Source organism: Aphelocoma coerulescens, chromosome 9 (assembly GCF_041296385.1).
Source record: "Aphelocoma coerulescens isolate FSJ_1873_10779 chromosome 9, UR_Acoe_1.0, whole genome shotgun sequence".
In the NCBI taxonomy this organism is placed as follows: Eukaryota; Metazoa; Chordata; class Aves; order Passeriformes; family Corvidae; genus Aphelocoma; species Aphelocoma coerulescens.
The window spans coordinates 14,004,841-14,032,130 of NC_091023.1; the positions used below are offsets into that span (position 1 = coordinate 14,004,841).

At 38.3% G+C, this 27,290-nt stretch overlaps 1 protein-coding gene across 3 annotated transcripts; it reads left to right on the plus strand.

Moving 5' to 3' along the window:
* Positions 1-267: 267 nt before the first annotated feature.
* Positions 268-26,080, plus strand: AGTR1 (angiotensin II receptor type 1). 3 transcript variants are annotated; one of them, XM_069024450.1, is made up of 4 exons: positions 268-385; positions 4,989-5,106; positions 14,188-14,242; positions 18,348-26,080. In XM_069024450.1, the coding sequence occupies exon 4, from the start codon at positions 18,401-18,403 to the stop codon at positions 19,478-19,480; it is 1,080 nt and encodes a 359-aa protein (XP_068880551.1). In that variant the 5' UTR covers positions 268-385; positions 4,989-5,106; positions 14,188-14,242; positions 18,348-18,400; the 3' UTR covers positions 19,481-26,080. The 3 variants fall into 3 exon arrangements, with proteins under 3 accessions (XP_068880551.1, XP_068880550.1, XP_068880552.1); XM_069024449.1 differs by lacking the exon at positions 14,188-14,242; XM_069024451.1 differs by lacking the exons at positions 4,989-5,106; positions 14,188-14,242.
* The last annotated feature ends 1,210 nt before the right edge of the window (positions 26,081-27,290 follow it).

The window sequence follows — 27,290 nt, forward strand, 5'->3', positions numbered from 1 at the left end:
TGGGGGCAAAAGGAAGGAAGGGGGGCCCCCCATGCTCATCCCTCGCCCCATCCCCGCAGCCCGCGCTGCGCTGGCGGCCGCAATTCCCGCAGCGATCCCAGCTCCCCGGGCTGGCTCTGGCCCGTCCTGCCCGGCACCCCGCGGCGGGCGGGGACGGGCTGGGAAGGAGGGGAAGTGGGAGGGAGCCGGGTCAGAGGGGTCCGTCCCGGGAGATGGGTGGGGAGAGGCGGCGGGCGAGCGGGGCTGCGCCGCAACGCCCCTCGCTATAAACGGAGCGGCCGCGCGCGGAGCGGGAGGAGCGGTGCGGCCGGCAAGGAGCGCTCCCGGAGCCCAGCCCAGCTCGGGGAGGTGCGCTGCGGGCTGAGCCACCCCCGCCCGGACCCAGGTAAGCGCGTCCCGGCCGGGCACCTTCGGCCAGGGACAACCAGAGCGTTTGCGAGCGCGGCACAGCCTCCTGCTGAATTTGTACTCGGCTTAGACGGAGCTGGCACAGGAAGGCTCAGTCCCGCACGGAGCGCAGCCACTTAAACCCCTGTGCTCTGATTTGCCCTGCGAGGCCCGCTCGCTAATCCCGCACCACATAATTATTTTAGAGAGGACTAAGTGCCCCACAGACTCCCAGCCCTGCCGTGTGTGAGCTCTCGAGTCTTGTCAACAGTTTGCAGAGAAAGCAAAGGCACCCTTTGGCAGTAGGCACAGCCCTCGGAGCAGTAACTCCACCACACCGTCAAGGCTCATCCCAACATCCTACAAGAGGCACCTGGCATCCTGGCACCTCTGCTCAGGATCAGATAAGCAATTAGATTTTTATTGCTGTGCTAAACTCATGATAGAAATTAATCAAACACCAAAAGTGATGCTTTTGATTTTTAAGAGTTGTGCAAACAGTTCAGTTTCTCAATCTAGCAGGCAATGCAACTTCCACCAGTTAGCAGCAAGTATTGGTTTAATCAAAAGTTTGTAGCATACAGTCTCCGTACCCAGATCTATCCTTTTTCTACAGAGCAAGAATTGGAGCAACCTACTTTTAGTAAAGTTAAAATGCCACCCTGCCTTTTTTTTTTTGCCTGGCCAGTTTCTAAACTTCTCTTGGACTCACACTGGACTAGAGTTCTTCAACAAGTTCAGATGAAGTCCTGTAATTTATTTACTGTTCTTCCTTGCTCCATGTATTAAAACGCTTAATGTTACCAGTTACATACAGGTACCAGCCCTATATTCTTCTAAGTCAACTGGTCTATCAGTAACTAAGTCAGTCAGATCATGATGTGTACAAGCAGTAAAATTGCAGTGTTCAGTTACACCTATTTCTGTATTTCTGCAAAACCCCTAGAATTAATGAGATATATGGCAATAACAGACAGCAGGATTCTGCCCAGAGCATGCTACAGTTCACTGCGAATTTTCATCACTTCCAAAAGTAGCAGTACTAATTTTGATTGTGTTGTGCTGCATAGCATGGGACAAGGTAGTAAATGGGGTCAGTAAATTCACAGGAAGAGGCAATAAAGGGGGATTTTTTGTATGGGGGAGGCTTCTTCTCTTGTCACTTGCATGAACCCACAGCACTAACATGATTAGATTTTTGTCTGAATAGGAGGATTAAGTATGGCCTGAAGCAGGTAATTACCATTGATGATGTAGAGAGGCTTTTTTAGGTCTATTTTAGTGTCAGACAAATGTTTCATACTCCTGACTATGGCAGTCTGTTTTGCTTGTTGCCACTATAATCTTTTAAATTACAGCACCTTTCAAAAATATTAAGTGCCTACAAATTCAGCTTTTGCTCATGTATTAAGGGTATAAAATATATGCCTTTCCAGTAGGAATTTTTCCTCTCTACAACCTGAACTACATAGCTGAAAAAAATCAGTTGTGATTATTGGGTTCTTCCTAGTTTATGCTTTTGAACTGATAAAGCAAAGTGGTCCTGTACAATAAAGAGAAGTCACATCATTCAATTTTAATATAGCTGGTTTCATTCTCCCCTTACTTTTGTCATAGTAATAGATGGAAACAGTTAATTTTTTAATTAACTGTTTCCATCTATTTTTAAATTAAAGAGTTAATTTTCACACTGCAGGAAAGCAGAAGTGTGCCTATTCTCTACAATATAAGGTGTCCTGCCTCCTGCTTCAAAACAGTACCTTCTTGAGTTGGACAGCATGTGCAAACTGCTGCTAGAAGTTACTGGTTTAAAAGGCAGCACAAATACCATCCTGAAATGCCAGTACCCACAGCACTGCAGAAGTGAGCAGAGTGCTGCCTTTAACTTTCAAATATCACAACTCAACAGCCTGCTTTTTACAGTCATCTTAGAACAAGAAGATGCATGATGGTATTTGTGTTTCCTTAATAATATTATCTTTAATTGTATTAAATATTGGAAAATATATTTAATTTCACTATTTGTTGTATTTGTTGTACTATAAAAACAGAGGCAGATGCAGAATGTAAACGTGGTGATTTATTTACACTTTCTACAAATGTACAGACTGACATGGGAATAAGTGTCAGAGTTAATGCCTATTAAAAAAATTTCTATTTTGAATAATGGGCACTGACTGCATTTTTCTACTCCTAAGTTTTCTCCTCTGTGGTAATTTTATCCTCCATGTTTGTCAAAGGAGCATATTTAGGTAGTTCTTTTCTCTGGCCTACTGTTGAGCACAGTAATTAATATGGTAATTTAAAGTTACATCAATTACAAACTCTCATTACACCGTCCTAGTTAAAATCTTGTTTATGCAAAGGTATAGTGTTAGTTTAAAACATTTTAAGCAGCCACACATTACTCCTATTTTCTCACTACCACTCTTTTTTCTCTGGAACTTCTTGCTTTTCGGAAGCTATTAGTCTCACCAGTAGTATTTATGAGCTCACCTGTGGCTATTGCTGCCCAAATTTTAGGAGTCCTAATCACACTCTAAGAAGCATCCAGTTGTTTGAGTGGTTGGCATGTATCTCTTCCCTGCACCTCAAGTATCCTATTCTACCTTGGTGACTTCATAGAAGGTCGTATTCAGTCTTGATGTGGATAGAGAACGTGGATATTTATGCATTACTTGATCAAGTACTATGTCTGACTTACATGGTTGACCTTGTGCATTTTTTTAACTGAATTTAATGGTTATTTTCTAGGAGACTACCTCAATAAGAGGAAAGATCAACTAAAATTGAATTTAGATATGTTATATCTGAAGTTGAGTTGGGGAGATGGATTATCAATATTCATTGGCCTACAAATAGATCTGCTTGGGCTATACATGAGATGCATGAAGAAAAGGGGCCAAATGGCCAAGTCAGGAAGGGTGGTGGACAGCAAAGCAAAGTACTCCCCTCACCTATTTCTGATAGCAATGCTGGCAGCACAGCAACCACCATCTCTCTCCAGAAGGAGAAGCATAAACTTAGAATCTTCTCAGAGTTGCAAGCATGGTAAGATTGAGAGCTCACAGCTGGGAGGACTGGGTCAGGGCACAGCCACTACAGGCAGCCTGCTTGTATTGTAGGCTCTATTACTTGTTTAGCTAGATCTCTAGCCTTTGGGTAATCTTGGGTCAGTTTTCAAGCCTTATCTAGTTTACTGCTACTGTTTGTTCCTCCTGCCCTCAGCTGTACAACAATTCCATCAGAAATGCAGTGATACAGATATTGTGTTTTACTGTGTGTTCCTCTCAAATATTAATTAAGAATTTTTCATTGTTCTTGGATAACCGTTCATATTTTTGGACAGTTAGTCCTAAAGGCGACTATGGTGTTTTTAAGAAGTCAGCCTCTGCATTATAGGATCAGGTTTGAGAAGATAAAATGGCAGAATACTACTAAGAAACATTTTTAGAAATCTCATGGAATTCTGAAAACAGAATAAAAAATGTTGACTACTTTTGAAGAGAGAGGGAAATGGAGGAAAGCCTTACATCATTCTTTTCACTATTGTAGGATTAGTTTCCACAACACCACCAGGAATAAAGAGGTTGATGTTGCTGGGAATTGAACCTCAGCTACTTAACCTGGAATTAACTTTGCATAAAAGTTAAAATTTTTGCATGTAAACACAAGGTGAGTTTAAGTGCACTGGACAGTTTGAGCAGGTGGCAGCCTAATGTACGCTTTGAGTTTCAAGATGTACAGAACTGATTAACGGAGCCGGAACACTGAGGCCTGAAGAACAGAAAGACTCCAGTGAAACTGTTTCAATGGAATTATGGCTGCAGATAATCACAGTAGCATTTTCTGTCTCTTTCTTCCGATCCCAAACACCCTTGCAGTGAAGAGCAAGCCAGTAATCTTGTGCTAATGACAGTATTTCTTTCAGTTCCCTTTCCATCAACAAATTTGTCTCTTAAGATCACTTTCACCAATAGACAGTCATACTACACAGAGCGCTCATTCCATGTTCTGTACCATTTTCTAAAATGTATCCTTTGCCAACAAAAGAAAACAAAAAAAAACCCTAAAATTGCAAGATGTACCCTAGAAGAATCTTTGTCATTTTGGAACATCTTGAGGAATTTAACAAATTTGACAAACAAGGGGAGTTGTGATACTCAACATTTTTTTACCTCAGCTGTAACAAACAAATGAAAAGAGGTTATCTTGAGTGTAAGTCCCAACAGCTGTGATTGCTTGAGACAAAGCACATATGAAATAGAATTGCTGGTCTAATAATTTTTGGTCCTATCTTCAGATAAATGATGGATTATACTAAAATTACTCTGAGCTTTCAAGTAAATTGCAGCAAAGGACAGGAAAATATCATGTTCCAAATGACATGCTGTTAGTATTCTCTGCTGTACCATCATGTGAAAGAACTACAGATTTTGGCCTTTGGTCAGGTGTCTTTTACAATTTTCATTCCATTTGTGTTTTGTTTGATAGCAAAACTGTCCAGGTATTCACTATATAACAAGGCTAGCTAGAATGCTTGGTTACTGTTTGTGGTGTTTATCTCCTTTTATTGTAGCTGAGTAGCATTTTTCTTGTAGGCACAGAAAACAGGTAATAACCGAAGACGGCCTCACAGCAGGAAAGTGAGATCAGATTGGCAATGCAGCAGTGAGTGGCATGATTGAAGACAAGACAAAAATCAGATTGCAGCAAAAGGTAACTGGCAATATCTAAAGAAACTAGTACTGAATTTGGGCAAGGTCAATATTTAGACAGTATTTCACTGCTTGAGGTGAAAGCTATAATTAAATTTACAGCCAGAACAAAGAAGGATTTAACTGAACTCCTAATTTCAGCTAATTCACCTATTCCTTTCTTTATTTCTAAGTCATTCAACTTTGTGAGTTGCTGATAGATCCTTGGGTAGTGGAATCTAATACTTAGTAGATGAAGTATAGGAACAGAAACAAAAATTAAAATTCAGTGGATTCCCGAATCCACTCAATTTTCTGAAAACAGAGAGGAGACACTGCAGAAGAGAGCTGTGCCTCAGCATTTCTAGCTTAGAGGGACACATGCAAATAAGTGAAACATTCCAGAAAACCACTGAACAGCTGTACTTCCATGATGGGGGGCTTACGCAAGGAGAAAAATGCAGAAGTTGACTTCTCTAAAAAATGTTCTGTTGGCAGTTGGCCTCTGTTTAACTCTGCCTTAGCATCAGCACAGCCTGGCCAGAGCCTTTGCTCAAAGCAGGCAGCACATGATGTACAAAGATGCAGCCTGAGCTTGTTTATTGAGAAACCATTAATGTCCCTCCCAGTCTAAGTTGACAGGATGCATGTTGCCTTATCATCTTTTTCTTTGTAAACTCTCTGTCGGTTTTTATCTTTTCTCCTTTCTCCAATCATTCTTGTTGCCCAAGCCTAAATTTATACAATTTTACTCTATCTGCCTGCCCAGGGGAGTTAGTCTGCTACCATTGGAGTTGCTCGGGGTTTGTTTTCTCTGTCCTAAGGTTTTTTACTCAATGTACAAATGTACAACAGTCAGAAATGGAAAGCATGGGGCAAGAATCAACATATTGTCAAACTGGAACTCTAGCTGTGCTGTTAGACTTCTGTCTTTATTGTTTTCCTCTTGGTTTGGTATTAGCAGCTTACCATGATTAGACAATTACAGTTTTTCTTGAATCAGGTAAAAATATTTCTTTTCACATGGGCTTCCTAAAAAACACTTCAAAGAGAAAGGGTTCAAAAACATTTTGCCTTCAAATATATTTTACAATGCTGTTCCATGTTCTTAAACATGCCATGAAAAAAAGCACCATGTCAGTAAAGGACAGCCACACACCCAAGGATTTGCACAGTAATTTTCCTAGCACTAAAGTGAAGCTCATGTGGCACCTCTGGGAGAGAACAGCACTACTCTTTCTGGACTTCTATGCAGTTTTGTTTGCTTGAGAACCAAGACTGCACGTCCTTGAGGATGCACTGATTCACAGTATCACAGATTAGCTCGCTCCAGCTGTAACAGCTGCCTTTGTTTTGCTACCTCTGTGGCTGGTCCTCAGTATCCACAAGGAACAGCTCAGGACAGCAAAGAGAGTTCAGCAATTAATTTTATTTTCAAAATACAGCAATAAATCTTACTTTGGGGGAAAAAAAAAAAAAAACAGGAAACAAGCTGTACAAATTTGGCAGAACATCTATTTTGGGATCATTCTATTAAGTGTGCCGCCTTCCAGACAAAGCGCTAAGGATCATAGTAACTTGTTTTTCCATGGGTGATAATACCTTTCACACTGACATGGATTACGGTGTCTATGTTTGACCTTTCCTTCTCTTTGATTAACCCCTTAGAAACTCACTAGTTCAATTGACTCATACATTCTCAAATTTTCTTCTAGTCCTCATAATGATCTGCCCTTAACAGGAGTTTTGTGCAACTGAAAGCACAATTGGGCCTCTATGCTCTCAGTGTTATACCCACCAACAGTTACAATGATACTAACTTCTCTTGGGCTTAGCTGCATTACCATTTTAAAAGATTTTTTTTGTCTGAATTAACTCTTGTACTTTGCCAGTTACTCATACTGTTTTCTTTCCTTTCTGCCTTTGGTTCCCTTTTTCTGACCCTAATGAGCGATTCATTAAGAAGCCTCCATGCTGATCTTTTGCTTTTAATCTTTTAACTTTTCCCTCCAGGCTGTTCCTAACATTCTCATTTAGGGAAGAAAAGTCTTTTCTGAGGGGTATTGCCGTTGTGTGATATTTTCCCACTGTAAGGATGTCTAAATTAATTATGTAATAAGAAAAGTAATCAAGTGTCTCAGTCAGACACAGTGAACCAAATCCTATTACAGATTGCTGAATTACAAGACAAAGCTTCCTCTGAACTAAGGTGTTGAAATCTAACTTCCATTTCCTTGCACAGAAATCCACAATACATTGCCTTTGCTTCTTCAGTAAGACAAACACTGTTTTTCAGCAGGAAGGCAAAAGAAAAAAAGTGTTCAATGCAAGGTTTGCTTTCCTCAGAGCCATAGCACTGACTAGTGGGAAGTTACTTGGGAATCACTAGCCATCGTATTGGATATGTAATGCTAAAGCTTCCACATTAGCTGGTTTAGTTATCATGACAGACACTTCAGTGATACTGGTTTGTCTATGTTCACATAGAAATGCTGCATCTGCACATGTGTTTGTGTTTCAGTTCATATCTTCATTACTCAAAGCAAAAGATTTTGTTACTTTAGCCACATTGGTGAAAGGTAACATGAATAGGATTCATCAGAGGGTTTTAGAGAGGGAAAGCCTTTTTAGGTAACAATATGCAACATGAGCTACTCTCAGTCAATTCAACTAATTTCTATTGGATTAGAAAGTGGAACACCTCTGTATGAAGGAGGTTTCTCCATTTCTGGAGTAGAAGCAGAGAATTTTAAGTGTTTCTTTTCTCTCCTGCTTTTGACAGATTAGCCATCAATGCAGATGAAGATAATTGCTCTTCACAATGCATTTCTAAAGCTTGTTATTCATTGACTTACATTTGCCTTTTATATTTAGGGGGGAAGCAGGGGGGTTGGGTGGGGAGTGGGATGTAAAAACAAAAAGCCCATCCTGCAGAAGGGACTACATATTGAGCCTGTTAAGCTCATAGGCGCATCATGGCCCCAGCCTGGTGATTTAGCTCAATGGCAGAAAAATGTTCATTTGAGGATTAACATACAGGTAAGGCTTCAACACACATCAGAAAGTTGCCATGCTCATCAAGACGTTACTGGTTTTTTTTAGAACTTGAAGCAAATCTCTCTATGCTCTCTGGTGGCACCTTTCTTACTGTTTTACAGGAAAGTACAGAAAGGCAGTTCCTTGTACCAGAAAAGTAGAAGTAAAGTTATTTTGCAGAGTTCGTTGCTGATCATGTTATGATGTCACCTTTAACTAAGGAAAGTTGTTCAGGAGTGCAAATAAACTGCAAACATAATGTTCATTTTTGCCTCTGTGTCTTCTGGCTTAGCAGAAAAGTTACACAACTCTGGGAGAGGGGCAAATGACACTGTGATCTCTGAATAAAATAAGCTACCTGAACAAAGCAAGAAAGCCTCTATTTGGACTAACTGGAAGTTCCACAAAGAAGTGCTATCACCTCCCAACTTTATCTACAAAATTATTAGCTGTGTCCCCTACCCTTCTTCCTAGAAACATCCTTGCCTAGAGGGAGCAACAAAACCTAATTAAAACATTACTTTTGGTACATTTATACTAGTAACACCATTGATTGAGTTGTGTCTTTCACAGTAAAGCTGTAAGCCAGAAAAAGACCAAAGATCAAGAAAAATCCTTTTCTCCCAGAAGTAGGGGATTTGGTTCATGAGGAAACAATTCAAGTTTTGGCTTTTCCATTCCATTTTCTGTCGTAATCTCTGCCAGCAGCAGCAAAGGTTCTGATAATGATTGCATATTGCTGTGAGCATGCCACTCATGCAGTAACCATTTTATAACATTATTATTTCTAATTTAGATGCATGAAAATTATTAATGGCCACTAATATAACCAGGAGCTTAGACTTATGTAAATTTCACCTGCTTTTACCTAGAGGCTGGTAAGCAAGCTCTGTCTTGCAGTTATAGCAGTTTGTGAAAGCAGCCTTTGTTCCCCACAAAAGGGCACTCTCCTGGTGATACTTCCCTTCTGCTGGACCAGTGCAACCGCCGACTAAGACTGATATCTGGACAATGAAACTTAAAAACTTTCAGTGTTGGCTGCATTCCAGCTAACATTCCTTCCAGCAAGAATAGGAGTGATCAGAGACCAGTGACACTCAAAACAGCACATAAAATATATTGTAACCCTTTATTAAGCTCTACTTGCTTGAAATTGCAGTAATATGATAGCATTTCTCCTACAAGTTGGGCAAGAAGAACAGTTATTACTATTTTTTGCATATTGAAGAAGGAACCCTCAAGCTTCAGTGAAGAGGACCATATAACCTTAAGGACAGATTCATAAATATCCAGTAATATCCAGAAATGTCCAGTAAGCCAGTTGTGCTTTATAAATGATCTGAAAGGAGCTGAGATACCCCACTCATTGTACCTGATCTCTGCTATTACAACTGGCCATGTTAAGGTGTGCTGAAACCAGTGTTTTTTATTTCAGTAAGGTTTTTTTCTTTCTTACCTCTCCACAGCACTTTTAATATGACTGAAATATAAATCGAGGTCAAGGCCAGAATTAATGTAAATTCCCTTACTTCTCAGATTGGAAGAGTTCACAATAGAATCTTATGGTGCATTACATATGGAAGCAATGGAGAAGTTTCAGGTGTGGGGTTAGGTATCCAGAAGCTACATTTGTGTAGGGTGTGCCATGCAATGTCATTAAAAAAAACAAAATAAACAAAAAATCTTTAAAACTTCTTATTCCATGGAACTAAGCTACCAGAAGAGAAACCTAAAATTCATCAAATGATTTCACTCACACTTTACAAACCTGAATTCGATTTCTGTCTTTTATTAAAAACAATCACATGGGGCACACTATATTTTATATAGGCAATTCCAACTGCAATAAAGGAAATGTGTTAATTCATTCCTTTACTATCACTCAGAGAAAGTAACCGTGCAGCATGTAACCTTTCACAGCTCAAACTAATCTCATTTTTATTCGTTCTGGGACTTGATGGCTTAATTCTTGTTAACTACTGAATCTTTCATGTATTTCCAAATACCCAAAAGATACTTCATAACCAGGCATCAAATTTGAAGTTAAAAACTTGCAGTAAGATATGTATTCATACTAAAATAGTATATTGTGCTGCTATTCAAAAAACTTTTCATGTCAGTGCTGAAAACCCTAGAAATTCTAGTCCTACCTTGTTCTGAAATACTTTGTCTTTCATTTACTTTCATCTACTGTGCTGTAAATGACTTTGTTAGCAGTATGAGGAGATGACATGATCTTTAGAAGCAGACATGAGGTTGGCCTGCTGATTATTGATCATTTTTTTTTCTCCCAGAAGGGTACCAATCTTCCTTTTTGGTAAAGCTAATGGCCAGAGCAGAGGTGCAAAGACCCATGCTGGATTGATGATGGTAGTTAATGCACTCATTTCAAAGTCTTAATATGCATGTGTCTTCAGCCTCTACTAGAGGAAGAGACAATCCTTTACAATGTGTTATAAACAAGAGCAGTGACTGCCTCTTGCTATAACAACTAATTTGGCTATAGGTTTAATAATCTAGATAAGGAAAAGATGATATTCATTTCTGTCAAGACAGACCAACCAAGGTGATAGGACACAGTGAGATTCCCCTTTCAAACCTCTTTTCTGAAGCTTAGCATTGTGATGTTCAGTTTCAGAAGTACTGAAACAGAACTATTAATCTAGAAATATATTTTACTTTGTTTAATTATCTTTTCAGTTTTAAGTTACTGCTCTGGAGATAATTTCATATTCATATCTCTTAAGGATATATAATACCTAAGACATATTAAACACCAGAGAGTTTGCAACACATTTGTGCAGCCTTGGTCAAAGAAAGAAAACAGAGATTTCTCTGATGGATAAATGGGAAGAAAGAGACAAGAAAATTAGATAGAAAAGTCTAAAATATCTGGTACACTGTCAAGCTAGAGCCAGCAGTGTCTAAAACCACCACCCCACTGATCTTCCACAAGGGATTAAACACACTGAATGTTGACAGTGGTTAATCTTTCAGTGTTTTGGAATCAATTTCTACATGGATTGAACCCAAGAATGTTTTCCTTACTCTTAACAGCAGAGAAAACAAAATTATGTGTGTATAAGAGGAAATCAATGTTTACTTTGAAACTTAAATCTAAAGAATCCTAAAAATGAACCCTATAAACTGAGAGAATTAGACTTAGCCAAAAGTCTTTCAGCTGAGGGTAAGTCTAATGAGTTCCCTGTTGATCTGTCAGTCACCAAATTTTGTACAAAAAATACCCATAATCTTTGCTATGGTAGCATTCACTAAACCACTAAGTTCTGGTGAGGTTGAGAAACTCTAGTGAAGTTGAGCAATCCTTTTTTTGGCATTAACATCTACAAGTAAAATTTTATAGAATCAGGGCTTCCCAGATTCTGGGGGAAAAAACACATACACAAGTTGGGAATTGGTATAATTAGCTGTGTCCGAAGAGCAAAGTAGGAGGAAGAGATATTTCCAGTGTTTCTGAGCTCTGTGAGTACTGTGAGAGTATATGCAAAAAATAGCCCAAACTTTCCCTGCTACTGCAACTGCTCTCATTATAACTGGCATTACTACACTGTAGACTGCTAAAAAGAGCAGAAAAATTGTCACATCTTACATTGTAGTATATTAGCATTTAATGTCCAAAAAATATACTTGAAAGATTTTATTCATCACTCCACAGCCCTATAAATTAGTGTTTAGAAATGGCCTCTCTTACGCCAATTTTTGCCACATAGATTTCTAACAAAGTGTTAAAATAATGGATTAGATTGCTTTATTCTTTATTTTAACTCAAGCCAACTGCTCGATGCTTTTCTGTCTTTATACATCACTTCTATTCTCTCTAAATGCTCCTATTTTTAGCAGCGTAGAGATATAAACATTGTATGCTTGTACCCAAACATCCCTTAAGTGCAGAGATACACTGACACTGTATAACCCATTGGACATAAATACAGGACAAGATACTGATTAGTCCGACTCATCTGGCATAGTTTATGTCATTTTTTTTTGTTCTAGTTTGCTCATCTACTATTCTCAATAAAATAAATGTCATTGTAACACTAACAACCCTTCTGCTCCATCTGAACTAAAAGCTGTTTGCCCTTACCAGTATTAGGAAACTATTTAGGTTAACATGTAATTTGACACAGAATAACACCATCATGCACTGACACTGTCCAAAGAGGTAATGACAAACCTAAGTATATTAGTAAAAATGGGGGTTAGTAGTGGTGTAAAAAGATCTTATTCTAAGACTTAAAAGTTCAAGAATTGGACTGAAGGTTATCAAAACTAGCAACGTGCCAGAATACAGGAAATTAGATAGAAGCTAGTAGATGCTAAAATAAAGTGAAAATAATTACCTCAGGTACATTAAATTTAAATAAGTACAGGAATACAAGGATATGTATTTTGCCTTACATTTTCATCTTAAATAATCTTGAACAAAGGGGATATTTTGAAAAGTGGAGGCACTTGAGTATAAAACATAGCAAGTCTCTTATTTTAAAGTGGGAAATACAGACCTCTAGTGGTCAAAATCTATATCATATGAGCTAAACTTCAAAGCAATTTAAATGTCACTATGTTTAACTGTGTTACTTTTGCGTTTTCCTCCCCCGTAATCATTCAAAATCACACACACCCCCAATTCCACTGTTCAGACATTCCACAAGCATTGATTTTTCCCAGAGGAAAAAAGCCCCTTCATCTGTCCCTTTTCACATAAATTTTATAACTGCAACAGTACTTGAAAGATACTTGGGAAGTGAAGAGAAAATTAATGAGAGTAGTCCATGAGAACAAACAGAAGAGAGATGTTAATTCTTCTCAGAATAAACTATAAAGCCATCCTGCAGAAGGACAGACTCTTTTGAAGTGTGCCAGAGGAAATAAATACAGAGAAGTTCTTGCAGAGAAGGTCAGAGTACATAAACAGATCACATTTGCAAGGTAACAGGAACTGTTCTGCTAGCACAAAAAAAGTAATAAGAAATTTAGGTTTTGATGTTATAGAGAACCAGATCCTAAAAGGATCACGGGCAGTTTATTTTCCAGCTATATAGAGCCAGCACAAGTGAAGCAGACAAGCTTGAGCTCTTGCAAGGGGAAGGCACTAAGAATCCACATATATAGGTTAGACCATTAAAAAGATACATACTTTTAAATAAATAAAGCAAACTTCACAGAATTAACAGCAATGTCAACAGACTGGCAGTTGCCTCAGTTGCACAGTTGTTAAAAGAAAATGCAAAGGCAAGTACAAGGTCCTGCAAGTTCTGTTTGTTCTGATGTCAGACCACCTCCTGATCCAAAATTGCAGAGCAATGGCCAGCTTGACAGCTGTTAACACAGGTCTGCTGAGGTTTGTTTTCTGTTCTTGGTGTCTGTGAGCTGATGTGCAGACAGTGTCTCGTGCTGTACTACCTATCACAGTTTCTCTTCAGTAATATTTTGATTTATTGTCACTTAATGCCAACCTCTGTGGAAGGTGGTAGCAGTGATGACAAGAGCCCCCTGTAATGCCACCACAGTTTGAATTATATACCCTTGTTTGTAGTTCTCTTTCCTTTTACAATTCATCTATCAACTCTGGTTTAGAGATATTTAGGAAAGCCATAAGTGGGAAATACAGCCTGTTAGAACTAGCAGAAGAAATAAGAGCAAGGAGAAAGGTCAGTCTATGGCTTCACAATGGTACTGCTCAGGAACTCCAGGAACGTAGAGAAGATGCCGTAGTGTGCGTATGAAATAGAAGTAGCTCTATTCACTAAGGCCATGAGAATAGAAAGGGTTACTCTGCTGGACAGAAAAAAACCTTAAAAGCCTGTGCAATAAAGCATGTGTAAGTGTCATTACTTTCTCAGCAGTTAGAATAAATTAGGAAAGGTGGGGGACTAAACTCTTAAAATAAAGGAAAGTTTATTCCACCAGAAATAAATAAACATAGCTAATATACTGAACATATTGTTCCAAACATTTTTCATTCTCTTTTCTCCCTGTGCAATAATTTTATATGAAAATAGAATGCAGCATCCTCTTAAACATGGAAATATCTTCTCATTTGTAGGAAAAGCAAATAACCCACCTACTGTCAGAAGAAGGAAAGTGCACATTACCTAATGGTAAGGTGGCTGAGCTGTGGCAGGCTTGGTCAGCCTGCGTTTATTTAGTCTTTGTCAAAGAAAATATTAAGTACATTTTTGTTCAAAATCTGACTTGTGACACCCGCTTTCCTATTTATAGCCAATGAAGTTCTCACAGAAAGTCACAGCCAGTGCTATCTTATCTTTCAGTAGGCAAAGTCCTGTTTACCTTGCATGAGCCCAGCATTTGTTGTTTCCACAGGCAGTTTAATTAGGATGCATGTTCACCCAACAGAAGCAATGAATGGAGTGGTAAATAATAGTTGGTAGACCAGTCTGAAGCATTTCATTATCAGTGACTCATTGTAATTAAAAAAGATAAAAGGTCAAACAGGACAGTACCTCAGAACAGGAGTTTGCTGCTCACCAGATAATTTGTTTGAGATTGATGTCACCACACCATTCACAGTCACATCAATTCAGTCCTCTTAGAAAAAGCTCCTTTTGTATCAGCCTTAAAATGATCCAATTATCATTATGTTAACACAGGTCATTTGAGATGCTTTACATGGAATTATCCATGTGCACAACTTCAATATGTGCATTTAACTGGACAGTGGTTTAACCCACTTTGTTGAATTCTGGCAGCATAGAGCTGTACCAGCCATCTATTTCTTTAACACTTTAAAAGAATCTGCAGTTCCTCCTGTGTAGAAGTATCTACTTTGCATAAATGTGTACAGCTATGATCCTGGGACAAGCAGAGGAACTGTGGCAAGTGAGAATAACATGAAAAAATGACGGTGGTACAGAAAAGAAATCATTGTCTGTAAGGAATTCACTTTGCCAGGGTGGCCCTCTCTCACTACTCAGCACAGCCATGGGCCCATGCCTTCCAAAACAAAGTATTCTTCAATACTGAAGCTTTTCCTAATGCTCTGAAGTTACAGTTGTGCTCAAGGAAGCAGATCCACCTAAGGCTAGCTCTGAAACTTTAGAATTTTCAGGAAATTTTAAAATTCCATTTGGGATTGGCAGTGCCTTCCTTACTGTGCTTCAAATGAACCTCCTAGGAGGTTCATTCTCACAGCAACATTCAGACTGTTTTCAGATACACAGATGGCAATCCATATGCATTTAGCCAAAAGCAACCACATTACATATTTCTGCTTCCTTTTCATTTACTGAAAATATTGATGGATTTATTTTATTTATTGACTGTAATTGCTTAGTATAATTTAAAACTGATAGCCTATCAGACACATCATTTGCACAATTCCACTGACTTCAGTGTTACAACAAAACATTTAACTTCAGAAGGATTACACATTCTTACAGAGGTAGACTGAGGTATAATATTATTTCTTGACAAAATTCTTAATTCTTCATGAGAATTGGTCTGCCTTTTTTATTTCTGAAGCACTCCAGAATATGCTCAGGGAATTCAATACCTTAGAGTGCCAGACAAGTTTCCCAACTCAATTATTTCTTGTTTATTTTAACATATTTCTGAAAATGTAATAGAATCACTGTTACTCTTTCTTGAAAGAACAAATGCTATTAATTAGCATCAACTAAAGCTGCTACTGACATGAAACAGTACAGGTCACCATGTGGGTAGAAAAGGGAAATTGGAGGCAAAACAACACAACACACTACATTGAAGGGGTGTGTGAAGAGACCATGAGAAAATTGCCTTGGCATCTACCATGACACAGAATCAGCCCCATCAAACAGGGAATATTCACCCTCAGCTGCATTTGCCTTAGACACTAAATCTGCCACTCAGTACACACAGAGCCAAATAGTACCAGGGACTGGTTAATCTTGTCACTGAGAAAGGTCTTGCCCAGCCTTAACTGGGCCTGGTCGTCATTATCACCCATTGAACTTGCCCAGGTGATCTCCTGAGCAGAAGCTTCACTATAGTTGCTTACTGCAAAGTTCTGGGCTGTAATTTTAGTGGGTTTATAAGGGAGCAAACATTAAAAGTGACCACACAGCACCAGCATGTAGCTGGGACAGGGTAAATATTGCCAGACCTTGATGTTGCAGAACATATCAGTTACTGTCAAAGTTACTTTCATAACCAAGGGATAAGAGGTCTAATCTTGAAATCTTTTTATTGTGGTTTCCCTGTCCCAGGGATAGGCTGACCTTCCACAGAGCCAAACACCTTGTATTTGAGATTTGGCACAGTTTGAAAGCCAAGTTTTGCTCAGGATGTACTAGAGTGCCACATTCAGAATGGTGAACCTTTCTTTGTGTTAGCTCTATTGCTTGACTTTTTAATTTCTTAAACATGGCAAAAAGAGCTGCTGTCATTTTGAGACATCTATACCAAATGAAGCAACAATTCACAGAATGAATTGAAGAGACTGGGAAGTGGCATGTCTTGACAAATGGTCTATTAGTTGCATTTTATTAGATATTCTACACTTGATAGAATTATCAAGAACCTAAATCTTGAAATTACCCTGATAGCTTTGTAGAAATGAATCAGGTTATTAATGCAAACATATGCTAGAACATGAGCTAAGATAGAGAAATAACTGAGAGCCTAAGGGTGACCTTGCTCACAAGATGCTACCTGCAGCCCATATTCTGGGTTCAGTTCCTGGATCCACTTCAGGTTTCCTGTGTGGGCTTTGCTGAAACAAATCTGTGCCTCACTTCCTTATTAAAAACACAATCCATTTGTAATAAGATTTATCTTCCAACAAAAGCGAGTCAAACACTAAACTCAGTGGCATTCCACACTTCTAACAGGAACATCAGTGCTGAACCACTCAAATAACAAGCATCTGTACTCATCTGCAACAACATAGCTGGTGTGTCTGTAATGATGGGCATCTCTGCTTTCTGAATGCATCTGTACTGCCCAGGGTCTTACATTTATAAAGGATTTCTTTGCTGTTTGGGGTTTACTCTGTTTTGTTTTTGAAGCCAAAGTATTTCAGTTAATCGTTGTTTTAAGAAGCACAAGTTGGGTTTGGCTTATAGCTGTCAGGATCCTGCAAACAGCAATAAACACTACTGTGCAATAGTAACTATCAATTTTATTTTTTAATATCCATTATTTTTCAGGGAAGACTATCTGTTTGTAGACTCTGGAAAGTAACTAGCATCAGAGGCACTTAACACTGTATTACCTGCTTTCTAAAGTCATCAGCCATTAATGAGGCAATGATTCTTGTAGAACACAGTCCCTGGCAAACCAAACACGTGCCCTGTAAAAGGAGATTTCATATCCTTGCTGTACACTTACTATGGTCCAGAAATACAGCTTCAACTCTTGGATACATAAATTTTGTCAGCAACAGGAAAAATAGTATGTTCCCCCTTGCACCCTTCTTAAACTCTTTGTACAGTTATTAATGTGCAACAGATCAGGACATGTCTGGATTTTCAGATTCTTTTTCCCTCACTAGTAGTTAAATACCATAGTTCCAAGCCAGATGGGGAGCTAAGTAAACGATGACTATTTAAGGTATTTTTGGTACAACGGAATACTAGGTTGTGTGTTTTCATCTCTCTGTGATGTAAAAAATTGTCTCAAAGAATTAAGCTCAATGTATAGATAAAAATTTCTAGTGATTCATCTCAGAGATAAAAATGCGTACCTAATCTAAAGTCACTTATTTTCTTAATTCATTGCAGTTTGTATTTACATAATTAATTAGAATTCAGAGTGCTTAAGTTTAGTTTCTGAGATATCTGAATAACTTAGCTCATTATATGTGTCACCTATTTATGGAAAGAAAATAATTTAAAGACTCCCCTGAATTTATAGTTAGCTGCTATTTTCAGTCTCTCTTATTATTTTTGACATATGTTCACTAACCAGTTTTATTTTAAATTGGAACTTTGTTAATTGAAAGAGGTTTTTTAGATTTCATTTATGTTAAAAGAATCTAAAAATGTTCAGCCAACTCCTAACATTCTTACCTCTATTTTACTCTGCAAAGTCTGTATTAAAATGGGAATTGGTTGATAAAACATTTAAAGATGGCTTATTTTAAAATTCAAAGACATTGACACATTGGCCACATTAGCCTTGAAAAAAACTTGACATTTAGTTGAGAATTTTTAAAACTTAAATCCCTATCACGAATACTGTTTTCTTCCTCTTTTCCCCTCCTAGGTGTGAGCTTCATATTTTCTCCCTCAAACTAGGGTATAGCTGAAGAGTTCAAGATGATTCCAAATTACTCTTCTGAAGAAGCTGTTAAACGAATCCATGTTGACTGTCCCGTTTCAGGAAGGCACAGCTACATCTACATTATGGTTCCAACCGTTTACAGCATCATCTTTATCATAGGCATATTCGGGAACAGCCTGGTCGTTATTGTCATTTACTGCTACATGAAACTAAAAACAGTAGCCAGCATCTTTCTTCTCAACCTGGCACTGGCCGACTTGTGCTTTTTGATAACTCTGCCCCTCTGGGCAGCCTACACAGCCATGGAGTACCAGTGGCCTTTTGGCAACTGTTTGTGCAAGCTGGCATCGGCGGGGATAAGCTTCAACCTCTACGCCAGCGTGTTCCTGCTCACGTGCCTCAGCATCGACCGCTACCTGGCCATCGTGCACCCGGTGCAGTCGCGGATCCGCCGGACCATGTTTGTGGCCCGAATAACCTGCATTGCCATCTGGCTTCTGGCCGGCGTGGCCAGCTTGCCCGTCATCATTCACCGCAACATCTTCTTTGCTGAGAACTTGAACATGACAGTCTGTGGGTTTCGCTATGAAAGCAATAACACGACGCTCCGGGTCGGATTAGGGTTATCCAAAAATCTGCTGGGCTTTTTAATTCCTTTTCTGATCATATTAACAAGCTACACCTTAATTTGGAAGACACTGAAGAAGGCGTATCAAATCCAAAAAAATAAGACTAGAAATGATGATATTTTTAAGATGATTGTGGCAATAGTATTTTTCTTCTTCTTTTCCTGGATTCCTCATCAAGTGTTCACTTTTCTGGATGTGTTGATTCAATTACATGTAATAACAGATTGCAAAATCACCGATATTGTAGATACAGCTATGCCCTTCACCATTTGTATCGCTTACTTTAACAACTGTCTGAATCCTTTTTTCTATGTTTTCTTTGGAAAAAACTTTAAAAAATACTTCCTTCAGCTAATAAAATACATCCCACCGAATGTCAGCGCACATCCAAGCCTAACAACCAAAATGAGCTCCCTGTCCTATCGGCCACCAGAAAATATCTGCTTGCACACTAAAAAGACTGCTGGGCCTTTCGACACCGATTGAGGCATTTCGCAAAGTTCTTCTTTTGAACAACCTTGTGTGCAAAGCAGCAAGAACAAGATTCATCTGCAGTCCTGAACACCACAGCTCATTACAGCAACCCTGGATCATCTCAGAGAAATCATACTGTGAAGAGTCAGCAGTGGCCTTTCACCTTACATTGTAAAGAGGACTGCTTGGTTTTCATTTTGTTTTTCTTTACTAAAAGCAGTGTAAGTGTTGGACAGGTGTGTCAGAGGTCCTGCCAGCATCCTGCCGTTTGCTTGGAGCTATGAAAGAAGAGGAGGCAAAACTCCTAACTTAAGTTCACAGGTGTTTTAAAAGGAAAAGCTTGTATAAATTACATGTAATATGAAGAACATAATTTGCATACATGTCAGCTTTTCTGTTGAAGGAGTGGAGCTTTGTTGCTTGTTTTGTTGGTGTTTTTCTTAATTACATAAATGTCCTATAATCATATTTATAATATATTTTCAAATATATGCTATATATAGAGGCCAAATTTTAAACTCAAATGGAAATTTAAGGTCCTTGAAATTGGTCTTATTCTGATTTATGCTACTATTTTTTTTAATGGCAACTTTTTCATAATAATATATGCAATAAAATGCAGATTTATTTATTAAATATAGAATAAATATATTTTTAGATTTATATTCCTACTCATACATTTCAAACCTTGCTTCAGAAATGTACATTTATATCCCAGTGGGTATTTTTATAGTAGTTTAAAAAAATAACTATATATGTGGATACAAAAATGGGGTTCACTCAGTTTACTCATGATAAGCCACCCTGACTTTGAAGAACTTTACATACAGAGGGAGTTGACTCCATGCTTTGTATGACTAAAAGTAAAATTCTGTATTTGAAAACATGAGTTCTGGGAAAGAGGTGATCAGAAACTTCGAACTATTTTTCATAATAACCAGGGCACTCAGTGAGAGAAGTTACCAACTTCAAATTACCAACTAATCAAATCTTAGTTTTTCAAATTCCTGCACATTTAGTAAACTCATGTACTGATAAGGAAAATTGTGACAATGCTCATGTATCAGTTTAACTTATAATACTTTTAGTCCCATCACAAAACCTCCAAGATCAAACTTTACTCTTGGCTTTTATGGAATTTCTCTCCATTTATATAAAACTATGCCCAGGGTATTTGCTCCCTGTAGAACATTTTTTTTTATTTATATGGAACAAATTCAGATTTATACTAGCATAAATCAGAACTAAAGTCTGGCTCAAACTCTCAGTACAAATGAAGGGGAAAGGTGATAAGCGCAGTAAGAAGTTTCCACTAATGATATCCTCATATGTGTCCTTTTTACCTCAAATAATGAGCTTCGGATAATATTTATTCTTGATTCACATCCATTTATTGTCCTCAAAGATAAATGAGTTCATAAATACTTTTTGACATTACAAAACTTAAGAAAAAATCCAAAACTCTACATATATCCTGTAGACAATTACATGACCCTTCAGAATTTGCAGTATCTTTAATCTCCAAAATTTTACATCTAATGTGGCTTTGTCTCAAGCAGTGAGTGGTTGGTTTACCCATATCATCTGATGATCAAAATCAAAACACAACAAAAAAGTTATTTCTGTAGTTTAGTACTTTTTAAGGAGAAAATGGGACAACTAGGTCTAGGAATCTTCCTACTCTTCCATTCACTTATTTTAAGGAAAGTTTTTTTCAGTTTTGCCTTTGTTCTTCCAGCTGCAAAATGGGAACAATGTCTATTCATACCTGTCACAAGGCACTGTGAGGAGTCACAATTTCTAAAGCTGTATGTTAAAAAAAGCTCTCCTTCATTAAAATTTTAAGTTATTTTAAGTGCAAGCTAGTATCTCAACATTTGAGGCCTGAATGTCATTTAGCTATGCCATTTAAAGACAAATTTAAATTCTAATACTGAATACTTTGTATTTAGCTTGTATCCTTACATGTGAGACAGCCATTTGCTTAAACTGAACATGGCAATAACCCCACACATTATCAATAGTGCCCGGGACAGGACCAGTACCCAGCACTCTGTAAGCTGGCAAAAGACCAGCAGAGATTGCCATTTATCTGTATATTTTGTTCATGGACACACGTGCACATGCTGAGCAGCATCAGGAGCTTCCCCCAGCAGAAGCATCTCTGTTCAGCCAAAATTCAGTGTGCTGTGCTTGCCACCTGCTGGATGCAGCCACAAATTTGCTTACATCTCAAAAGTTGTCACAGGAAAAAACAGCAACACTTCCCTGCCACCTGATGGACCTGAAGATCCTCACCTGTGGCAAAACTCCTATATAAATAAAATACAAACTTGTTCATCTGGGACACCATTAACTTCCTTGATGGGGTCTAAGCAAGCATTTCCTCATCACCTGCTCATCGTTTTTGAAACCCAGTGTCCCCAATCACCATAATAGGGAGCTGATTTGCAAAACATCGATTGCATTCCTACAAGAGCTGTCTTAAAGAGAGGATGTAAAAATCAAAGTCATTGGTTATTGATCTTGATCATTTCATGTCAGATCCTGCATTTTTAAGAGGCTGTGTATCCTAGGCTACTGGTGCCACCTGTGCCTACCTGTGCCATGTGAAAAAGCAGGAGCATGCACGTTCAGCTCTGTTATTGGAGGAAAGGTAGGAAGGGATTGCAGCTGGTGTGCTCTGAGGGCAACACTGACCTTGAATCAATAGCAAAGAAAGTGGAAGGCAAAGCTGCGTTAAATAATGCTGGGAAATTTTTGTTCTGCTAAGGAGTAGGAAAACAATCATCAGCTACCAAATATGCTAGCTCCTTAAAAGAAAAAAATAAAAACAAAAACAGCAAATCAGCAGATACTGAAGAGAATCTAGAGAGAAAACTCTCCAGCAACTCTAACTGGGTAGCAGCATAAAGCAAACTCTTGGAGCACAGAGTTACTGTCTACAACCAAATCCTTCAGTTTCACATCCCAAGCTGACAGCTAAGGGAAGAGCCCACAGGACAGACACCCATGACACTTCAATCATGTATCTGCAACTATCTCAGGCAGGTGCTGAGAAAGGTTATTGCTGATCCTTACGCTCCCCTGCCCACCCATGGGCTGGAGACCTGCGCATGGGGCAGGCAGAGGTGAGACAGAGAGGACGGTCTGGCCTTTGCTGGGGACCCTTGGCCATGTGGTCCCTACTGAGGAGCAGGTAGGAGATAGCCAGAATATTCTTTGGTGCAAGGACCTACCCAGTGCCAACAAAGGAGGGAGTAAGATTTGGCTCTGTATGACTTTGCCATCTTTCAGGAACTTTCGGTTGAACCCTCTTAATATCAAAACAAAACTGCCTATAGATGTTCACGAACAAACTCCAAGTACATTAAAGAACACAAAGTTAATTAATATGCAAGAGTGTGCAGTTATTTTTAAAAGGAGTATCCACAGCACTTTTCATTCCTGGGATGACCAAAGTAAAATACTCCAAACTCAGTCTATCCTTATACTCTCCTGTTGTGCAGAGCCCAAATCAGTACTAATGGGAACAGCATATAACCCTAAATACAGGCATACAACTCCTGTTCCACCACAATTCTATTTATTTGAACAAACACCTTTTTTCTGATGAATAATTACTAAATCACATATTTGACATGTACATGCATAATGTTTATTTCTATTTATTATGCAATAGTACTTTACATGGCTCATGTTTCGTGCTCTCTGCTTGCTTGCCCATTTTATGCTGATTCTCAATCATACTGTATACTCTGCGCTGGTTAGCCCGAATTCCAACAAAACCATTACAGATACAGTGGGGATTAATGTGGCTTCTTGGCCTAACAATTTCCTTGTGTTTAAGTTGTTAATCAAGACATTGCAGAGTAAGCACAAGACCAAAAGTCTTTTACCAGCATTACTATTTCCCTGATAGTTTCCACTGTCTACTTGAAACTGTGACAGCAGCAGAGACTACAGTAATTTTTCCAGGTTTGGTTTAGTTTTGCTTGAATAGCTTCAGCAAAGACTTATTTTTATAAACCTGACCTCCTTTTTAAGCATCCTAAAGTGCAGGTATTCCCAGGGAGATATTTGCCACTGAAAGGAGAAACAAATACTTGGGAGAGGGTGGTAAAAGGCCTAAAGCAGGGACTTTCTGAATTTGGAAATACTAAGTGTTAAATGTAAATACTTATTTTTAGTTTTTCAACAGACTGGGGGGAAAAAAGCACACACACACACACAAAGAATAAATCTTTCAGCTTAGTAAAATCTTCCAGAAAGTTTTGAGAGACTCTAAGTTTCTTAATAACATCCTGCTCAGTTTGGAATACGTCCAACCATTCCTGCACTGCTCACAAGGTCAGGGTCTCCAGCCCTGCTCTTCTGCATTGCTTTATAGGCTTGGCCAGACCCTCATCCCACCAGCTCACACCAGATGAGGGCTGTTCTATCAGTCACTGAGTGCATCTCAACATCGACCTCCCAGCCAAGGCTGAACTAACAAATCCTCAATGTTACAGCCCAGCCATCAAGCTCATTGTCACCAGAGAGCTCTACAGATGTGACAGGACACTCAAGAGATTGGGACAGATCAGATCATGTCTGAGAACAGCATTGTGTGATCTTTTCAGTGGACTAGTGCCATGGCCTGCAGCTTTGTACTTGGCAAGTTAGGTAACAAAAACTAGGTATTATTTTCTTTTCAATATTTTTGTGCAGCTGTAATTTGTGAAGTGTGGATGTTAAATGTTTTCTATTTTGATAGAGATAGTTTTATATTGTAGAAGTTTACCTCAATTATATAACAATTTTGATTGTCTGAAGTATTACTAAAAACATACAGGTCATCAATAGATGTCTTTGTGAAAATCCTCTCCACTGCTGTGTTAAGCACCCAAAGCAAAGAGATCTGTTTCTGTGTTGTTGTAAGTACTACACTGTTATCAGTATAAATACAGCTATATATATATATATATATCTATCTATCTTAGGCAATATCATCCTTAAAGTATTTCTATGTAATGCTGTAACATTTTATTACACTATTCCTCATTCCTTTTAAAGCACATCCTAACCCAGCTGTCCCTTAAATCTTTGAGATGAACAGGTTGTGTCTGCAATTCATAATGGAGAAGATACCCAGCTAGCTCCAAAATCACATGTAGAGCAGCAGTTCAGTAATTCATTTCTTTATCCCAGAATAGGCTAAGCTAATAAAGTTTATCTGGAGTGGAGACTTAGCAAATTGCTAATTTTCCTATATACAGGTTGGAGTTTGAAGCTTGGAGTTTTAGAAACTAAATTTAGAGTTTAGAAACTAAGATTTAGAAACTAAGATAAATTTAGAGTTTAGAAACTAAATTTAATTTTAGGGACAGATTTATCTAGAATATTGTGTTAAATACAGGATCACATTACATTATAATGGCCCTAAAAAGCCAGACTCAGGCTGCCTGTAGCTGAGTATTCAATGCCAATATATCCACTTAGAACATAAACAGTGCTATATTGTACTGTGGCTTCAGTGGAAACACCATCAGGTTCCACCATAATAAGAGAGGACTGGGGAGGGGAGGAGGGGTTGACCCTGAAAAGAATGGTAGAATGGATTTTGCCATTTCCAATTTGTATGAAAATAAATCTCTAGTAAACCCCACTTCATACTGTGTCTTACAGTGTCACATATTGGAGAAAAAAATAGTAGCAGCCACTTTGCTACTATTGACTCTTCTTTAAGAAAAAAAGTTGAATTATGCACTTGAAATCCATCAGATAATTATACACCCAGGAAATGGAAAACAACATACAGCCTGTGGGCTTAGATGAGCTTTGCATACCTAGCCTGAATCCTTCTCCTGCTTAGTTTAGCCTGAATTCTCCTCATGCTTAGTTTATCACATCATACACAAGTACACAAAACAAAACAAAACCCCATCGAAACAAGTAAACCAAAGACAAAACAGAAATAAATTAATTTTGGAAAATACATATTACAGTAGTGCTATGCCTATTTACTTTTTAAAACACCTATGGAACACTAAAGGATCTAAAATAACTTCAACAAGTATATATTCATTTAGGTAATTTTTAAACTTTTATAAGGATTATGTTTTGCACTGTAAAAAGATCTCCAAGCATGAGAAGCAAGATTGCAGACTCAAAGCCCTTTCTATAAAGCAGCACCAATAAAGTGAGGCCACGTGTATGATTTGCAGGATACTTTTCAATGACAGGACATAAATAAGTGCACATGAGATGTAATGTCCCTTACCAGAGCAATGTTAATGTTGAACCTGAGTTTTGGGATAGGATTATTCTAGATACAAATGGAAAGAAGCAGTAGAAAGGCATACTCTGTATACTAAACTGTACTATACAGTGCCATTTTTACATGTGAAATTCTGAAGAATTATATTTCTGGTATTTTTTATTTGATGGGTCTCTATACTGTCGTCTGTGATTTTTACATGAGAGTAGCCAGCAGATAAGCACTGTTCTGTTTAAAAAGAAATTACCACTTTTTTGACAGCTTTCTGTCTAACATGACTGCAAAACCAGCAACCTTTTTCACAGAGCTATCTACATCAGACTGGTTGTATTTTGAAATACTGAAAACATTAAAACAATACAAAATAACTTAAGGAAGTGTCAGTTTAACTTATTCTTCACACCATATGTTTAGACTGTTTCTCATTAACCCTACAGGTAATTGTGTTTTTATCTTTAACTCAGCAACATGGAGCAGAATCACGTACAGTGTCTGGCATGAACACTTGATTCTAAAAAAATGTGCATTATCTGTAGAGCTTATGCCCCAGAAATTCTAAAGTTGCTCATAATTTTTTTTTTTTGATCAGCAACATTTGTGATTCAATAGGCTATTAATTAAAGAAAACCTGAAACATTTACTGGAAAAAATACACTGTACTTACTGCTCAAGCCTAGATCATGTTCTACCAAGGGATACACTCCTACAATTATTTTCATGAGGCATTCACCACAAATGTGCACATCAAATATGTTTTAAGATCTTGACAGATCAGTACCAAAGTGTCAACATTCAGTACAGTGACCCAGAAATATGCATTTGATTTAAATGTGGAAGTGAATCACAGTACTGTCAAGACACTAGAAAAGTACACAGTACATAAAGAAAAAAAAATCTAAAGGCATATTCCAATTTTGATCTCAACTCCAGCCCAAAAGTCAATTGCATCATGCAAGATAAAATTTTCCTTACACTTCACTGCTTATCTTGGAGCTGTTTAAAGGCTAAATTTTCTGCCAAGTTAGTTCAATTATTTTGACAAGGTTATTCCACAACAGAACATGCCTTTATCACTCCTGACTTATCATTTGATTGATGATCTGGTTATGTCACAGGAGAAGCTGATCCACACTGCAAAGCTCCAGAACCTCCAGCTACAAGGAGATCATCACCCCTGGCATTCAAACCTGCACAGAATATCGGTGTGCTCAGAGCACAGCAATGGAATCCAGTTTCATTTATTGCAAAATAAAATTTACTCCCTTGGCCCCATACAGCCATGGAGGCAATGACAGCCTGAACAAAAATTACCGTGGATAGAGATATCCCTGAAGTTCACCTACTATGCAATACCTGCAATGCCTACAGTATTTCACTTACTGATAGCATTAACTGATAACTGACTGCCAGCCAGCACATACCATACACATGCCACTGCTGCACTCCAGCATGCTGGAAGTACAGACTAGAACGAACACTGGGGCTTGTTTGTATTTGGCAAAGCTTTGCATTTAATTCATCATGTCTACACTTAAATTTTGGGCTTTCCACTGTGTTTTTCTC

What these genes read in the sequence shown, in the direction of transcription:
- AGTR1 (XM_069024450.1), top strand. Translation starts at nt 18,401, where the DNA reads ATGATTCCAAATTACTCTTCTGAAGAAGCTGTTAAACGAATCCATGTT.